At 35.0% G+C, this 6,767-nt stretch overlaps 2 protein-coding genes across 3 annotated transcripts in view; both read right to left on the reverse strand.

Moving 5' to 3' along the window:
• LOC105112116 (wall-associated receptor kinase 2-like) overlaps window positions 1-4,671 on the reverse strand; it is a 16,079-nt gene extending 11,408 nt beyond the window's left edge. Inside the window, exon 1 of one of the 2 annotated variants that reach the window (XM_011007712.1) lies at window positions 4,584-4,671. In XM_011007712.1, coding sequence (XP_011006014.1) covers window positions 4,584-4,626 — 43 coding nt within the window. In that variant the 5' untranslated portion in view covers window positions 4,627-4,671. Of the gene's footprint in view, window positions 1-4,567 lie in introns of both variants that reach the window. The other variant, XM_011007719.1, reaches the window with a different exon arrangement.
• On the reverse strand, window positions 1,210-4,313 carry LOC105112106 (wall-associated receptor kinase 2-like). Its single transcript, XM_011007697.1, is given in 3 exon segments — window positions 1,210-2,375; window positions 3,384-3,533; window positions 3,900-4,313. Coding segments are annotated over 3 exon segments (1,701 nt in total). The 5' UTR covers window positions 4,300-4,313; the 3' UTR covers window positions 1,210-1,224.
• Window positions 4,672-6,767: the final 2,096 nt, after the last annotated feature.

A 6,767-nucleotide genomic window follows, 5' to 3' on the forward strand; every position in this document is an offset into this window, starting at 1 on the left:
TAGGGTGCGTTAGGGATCCTAATACCTTCCCTAACCACAATCGGTCCCTTACTCGCGAATCTCTGACAAGACCAGTACAACCGGGTTTCCTAGTAACCTTCAATTAAATACTAGGTGGCGACTCCTAACGAATCCAACAAGATCAAATCAAATAATAACGATGAAAAATCATCAGAGTCGACGCCGCGCGGATTTTTTTTGACGTGCGGCAGTCATCATAGCCCAAGCATGGCTGAATCCGCCACACTCTTGAATTCAAACATAATACATAAATTTAACGCCATTAATTGTATAAATTCTTACATAAAATCTTAAAGAATTTATTTATCAACAAATAAACGTAAATAAACAAGTTTACATTCTACTAACATTATTAGGTGAATTAAAGTTTTTTATGGCCTGCCATATTTTTATATTTTTGCTTGATAAAATGCATTGAAAATAGCTCACAATAAACTTTAAATATCTTGAAGGTAAAATTACACTCAGTCTCTAATCTCCACAAAAAAAAAAAAAGACTTATGAACTATAAATACACCATAAGACTTTCAAAACAAAGGTTAACAATTTTTATTTTATATTGCATATATATTTTTAGAGCGTCTCTCTTTAGATATTATTATATTTTCTATCTCTATAAAAATACTTATTTAAATATTTAAATATTGTAGGGTCTTTGCCATTACCAAATAAGATATTTTACTGATACTAGTTATAAATCACTTTGACCTATCAAACTCTAAATATAAGCTATTAGCTATCTTAGCTTATCAAGTTTCAAGTATAAGTTATCAAGCATGTGTAAAGATAACTAATGAAATTATTAGTATCAATTAATTAATCACTTATCCCACCTGGGAATTGTTACTAGGTTACTTAGATTTTTGAAATTTCGTCAAAAGCTGTTATCTTAATTTAATTAAATTACAGAAAATTTACTATACTTCATTATACAACATGTAAGTGTACATGAGTGTGACTTGAGATACCAACTCTCTTGCTCGTGTAAGAGTACAGCCGAATTGCAAGCTAATTGGTTGAGGTTTAGGCACGAAGAGAGGTGAATCTGGAAACATGCTAAGCTTCCATAAAGCTACAACTTATTCAAACGAGCTACAACATACCTTCTTGCCTGTACAAACGGAATTGAAAATTTTCTTGACATAATTGAGGGTTGAGACTGATTCATAAAGCAACCATGCTGACAAGACGATCGCTCCAGTTTTAAATACTATCAGTGTAGTTCTGAATCTCAAATGATATCACAGTCTGAGAATGAGTCATTGGCTGACCTTCTTTCTTGCCAAAAGATTGTGATGATTCGCCTAACAAGTAGTCCGTCTCTTCGCTATTTTGCTGAGCCCATGATTTCTGATGAAGATCTTTCAGCTTAGAAAGCTCATCAGACACTTCTTTCATGGTCGGCCGGTTTACTCCCATGCTATTCAGACATCCTTTTGCAAGCTCAGCTACAGCTTCTATCTCATCCATTTCGCCTTCATCAGCTGCCTGGAAATCCAAAATTCTGAAAAGATTGTTAGTTTCCAGTGCTGAGATAAAGTGTTGAATCAGGTTCCGTTTCTCTCCAGAACTGGAACTGGAGTTTGGCTTTTCTCCCGTGAGAAGCTCCACAAGAACTACCCCAAAGCTGAAGACATCGCTCCTTGCGGTTAAAATACCCGTCATGAGATACTCTGGATCCAGGTAGCCTCAAGTCCCTTGTATTTTTGTGGCTATAATGGTTTGGTCTGAAGAAATCAGCACTGAAGCTCCAAAATCTGCAACCTTTGCTGTGTAGTTGTTGTCTAAAAGTATGTTCACGGACTTGACATCTCCATGAATAATCGGAGGGTCTGCAAGAGAATGCAGGTAATTAAGCGCAAGGGCAATCTCTGATGCTATCCTCAGACGATTGCTCCAGGAAGCTAGTAACTGCGACGTTTTGTCATGTATGTGCTTGAAAAGAGTTCCGTTTGAAATGAACTCATAAACTAACAATGGCACTTTGGTCTCCAAACACAGGCCCAAGAGCTTCACCACGTTCTTGTGATTGACCTGTGAGACAACGCCCATTTCCTTTTGAAATTCCTCATTCATCTGAGCCTTGTCTACCCCTTTAAACTTCTTGACTGCAACTTGGACATCGTCTGCTAGAACTCCTCTGTAAACAGAACCAAAACCACCTTCTCCAAGTTTCTGATCATCATCATAATTTTTTGTTGCCTTTTCCAGCTCCGCCTCGCTGAAAATCCTAACTCGTTGGTTCTTCAAAACCATTCCCCCGTTCTCCCTGAAGTTTCTATCCTTTTTCCTTTTCTCGCACATCAGGTACAGTAGAACACAAATGATCACAAGCAAAATGGCTGCTCCAATAGCTGCGCATACCAATGTCAAAGAAAAATGTTACTTGAGACACACATCAATAGAAAATATTTCTTTACCAACCTTTTACAAGTGACATATATATATATTACCATTATAATCCTTCTGTAGAACATGAGTATCTGAATTCGATTTTTCTTACAGTCCTCGGATTAATTTTTGTACGCACTAAAATTTAATACCCTTTTCTGATCCACTTAAAGGCAGGCAATATGTTGGGATTAGGAGATTCATGGATCTTGATTATATATGCGGATCTTGATTATATATGCTAGCCTTTTAAAATATATACTTGCGCAAAAATTATCCAAGAAAAAAAAAACAGCGAATGAAAAATTATATATGCTAGTAACAAACCGACTAAAAGCATTTAGTCCATATATATTTATATTATTCTTCAATATAAGTTGTACATTTTTAAAATCCAACCCAATCACGTTGGTTGGCTTATTGATCTATATGATTTGAAATATAAACTAAACTGAGTTTCAATAAAAATAAGAAAAAAATTGATTTAGCATTGTCTAATTAAAAATTCAAGTTAACTTAAATTTGAGTCAATTTACTGATTAACTTTAATTTTTTAAAATAATAACATTATTATTTTTTTATAAAATTTTAAAAAATAAATTAATTCAGATTAAATCGTATGAACCCACCAAACCATAACTTATCCTAACTCAGCCCTAAATCAAGTTTAAAAACGGCTCAAGAAACTTAATATATATAGATCTGTTATTATTTTATGCTTAATCATGGAATGAAGATTGAAATTGGTGGATGTTTAGTACTTAAATACTTAGATGCTACATCATATAACCATTTTAATTAAAAATCTCAAACTGTTAAAAGAATTTTCAAAAATAAATTTATATTACTCTGTAGGCTAATTGCTTATATAGCTACAACTCGGGAATTATAGGCAATGCAAGTAATGGCTGCAACGCTTCAAGACGGAGAAACTCATTATAACAAGATTAATTCCAAGGTCACTTACGTACCAGTAATTAGTGTGATGATACCAAATCCTTGACAGCCTACTTTACCATCACCATACATACCAAGTGGACATCGACACTTGTAATTCCCAATGGTGTTCTTGCATCTACCATGACATGGATATCTTTCTGGATCCTTGCACTCATCGATATCTAAATGTTAAAAAAAGTAGTGAGTAAAATCTGATTATAAATTCAAAAAATAAATTATATAAAAAATAAATCGTGCAATCCAATTAATTGGGTATGATTAGGCAATGAAAGATTTGCATGTATATTAACCAATTGGTCTAGCATGAAACTCAGGTAGTGCTTAAGTTGACTTGTTTAATAAAAAACACTAATCATGAGTTGAAAATTTTAAGCAAGCTCAAATTTCAAGCTAGGCCATAGGATTTCTTTTTTAATTTTTTTTATTATACATGAGGAGAGACAAACAGGGAAAGAACATAACCTGCAAAAGCATATATAAAAGGTACTAATATTGGAAATCATACCAAAAATCAATAACCAGTTTACCTTGGCATCCTTCTTCGAGATAGGGATTTCCTTCGAACCCTTCATTGCATAAGCAACGATATCCTTGACCACTCTCAGGGTAGGTGCAATTTGCATTAGCGCCACAAGCATATGCACTTGCATTAGCTTTAGCCTGTTCGCACGTCTCATTTTTAACTACCCATTCAATCACAATATCTGTTGTATATGCATCTTTTCCATATTTTGGCTTGCGAGAGAGCGGCCAATCTGAAATCTTCAAGGAGTTCTTGTCCACTAAAAAAGCAAATCCACAGAGATTGAAGTCCGAAACGTTCGTGTAGTTGTAAAAACTAAATAATGAAATATCAAGTGATTTGAGGCCCTTAGGGATTGAGCTCTGGCAGCATCCAGAACCTGAGCAAGGATTTCCATCGGACATGTTCACATATTCTGTGCACAAGGAGAGACAGGCGGCTCCAAATGTCAACTCATAGTTGGTCACCTGGGCAAAGGTATCGCAACCAATAGCTGTGAATATATTTCGGAGGTGTGAGAACATGAAGGGGCCTGATCCAAGGGTCATAGACTGTCGGAAATAGTCTGTCTGTATCCCTGCTTTGTTATAGCATTTGAATGCTGCATCAATGCCTAGAGTTACTGTGCCCTCCAGCTGTGATATATCCTGAATAGCCATGCCTGTTCCAAACCACAGTTCAGGATGACCTTCATCGTTAGAACTGCAGTTTAGGAAGAAGAAGTCGTTCATGGCACAACTTCGTTCGAAAATCCCAAACGGGTAAGGAACCCTAACATTCCCACACGCTTCTAGGCAGCCAGGCTTCACATCTGACCTAGTTGTAGCTGCCACTGGCCACAATAATAGTAACATCATCAGCCAAGACACCAACATGATCTGCAGGGTCATTTTTTATGCTCTACTCAGCTTGTGTGGCTTAGAAAACTATCTCCCTCTAATTTGTGTGGCCTTTTATCCTGGTAGAGAGTTTATACTGCTATGGGAAACTATCCAATTCATGAGCATGACGAATGCCAATTCTAAAAACAGAATAAAACATAACAAATGGAGAGCGTGCTCGGTACGCCGATGAAGACTTAACTACCCACTGGAACTATTGTTCAACGTATCCTCCCTTTTTTTTTTCCTTTCTTCTCCGTCATAAAAAAGAAAAATGACTTGTATATATAATGAAATCCATCTGACGATGAAAATTCGCCTCCTTCTAATCTGTGTTCTGTCTCGTCTGATCAGTAGATAATTTGTTCTGACCCAATCTTGACAACAACGTAGTCAGCTCCTTCGAAATTCAATGAAAAATAAAAGATTTGCTTCTAATTATATATTAACATGTGAGTTTGTTGTGCAAATCAGCTGCCAAGTCAACTACATCAGCATAAACCACTTGCGAAGTTGCTTGCCCCTTGGCTATAGGCACGCATTAGTTTTGAGCTTTGTTCAAATAATCCTTTAAACCTAACAAGCCTAACATTACAAAGCACCATTAATCACGTTACAAATATTCATTTAAGCTCGAGATCTCTTATTAAGAAAAATAGATGTTATCAAAACACCATAATATTTAACATCATAAGGGAATTTAGATTTATTGACTAGGGATATTATCTAATTTTATTGATCTAGTTTGCATTTGAAATCAATTTTATCGCGTGTTTAAATATGTTTAGGCGTTTCGAAGATATTATATATAATTTTTTTTATAATGAAAGTGATTGAATTCACTAAGATTATGAGCGGTTATTATAAAATATATCCTTAAAAATATCTATATATGAATATTATAGTAAAAGATGCCTTGGAAGGGAAGTATTTGAGTTTTGCAAATGGTGTGATGGATTAGTTCATGTTCGAATTATCTGGGTTAATTTAATGTATTTGCTTTGTGCATTGTGTTATGAGTTACGCAAATGATGTGATGAGTTTTTTTTTTAAAATAATAATAATCAATGCGTGTTTGATGATTAATATTGTTCCTGAGTGTATTTATTTTGATTACTCACCGAGACATCAAAACATGTTCTTTTCCTTAATTATTTTTATTTTAGGCGTATAGATCTTAAAACCATGACATGGCAAAAATACAATAATAGCAATTAAACATGATCATTTTTTATGCACTGCCCAACTTGTATGACATAGAAATACTACTTCCCTCTCTAATCTGTGTGGCCTTATTACATGGTCGAGAATTAATTTATACTCCTACGTAAACCATTCAATCCATGAGCATGAGGAATGCATATTAATATATATATATATGTGGAGAGCAGACTCGGTCGATCAATGAAGCCTTAGCAGCCCTCTGCAACAATTTTTAAACATCTTCTCTTTTTTTATTATTTTTTTTCTTTCAGGACTGTAATTAACTTATCATAAAAAAAAATATGTGAGATTGAAGTATATGTCAGCTGCCAAGTTGACTAGATATACAAGCATTAACTACTTGTAAAGTCCATGAAAAAACAATTGCCTTTGTATATATATTTTCCCTCGGGCTATAGCATGCATTATAAGTTTTAAGCTTTGTTGAGTTGATCATTTAAGATTTAATAAACCTTATATTAACTCTGTTGGTGGGAGAAACCACTTGTGGTGGCTTTAAAACACTCAGAGGGGATAAAACACACTTTTTTATTTCAAGAACAAAGTTTACAATAACATAAACAAAAGCTTACAACAACCCCTCTCTCTTTCTCTCTTTCTCTCTTTCTCTCTAGTGTTTCTCTCAATCTCTCCACACATAATTGCATAAGCTTAGCTATCTATTTATACACGAAATCAAAACAAGAAAATTCAACCTTCAAGTGTGAAGGCGGTTTTTGGCCGACGGTGTGAAAGCGGCCGGCGGCCGGTGGCTGGCGGCTGGCGGC

The sequence above is a fragment of the Populus euphratica genome, unplaced genomic scaffold (genome assembly GCF_000495115.2).
Source record: "Populus euphratica unplaced genomic scaffold, PopEup_1.0 scaffold5.1, whole genome shotgun sequence".
NCBI classification, from domain to species: domain Eukaryota; kingdom Viridiplantae; phylum Streptophyta; class Magnoliopsida; order Malpighiales; family Salicaceae; genus Populus; species Populus euphratica.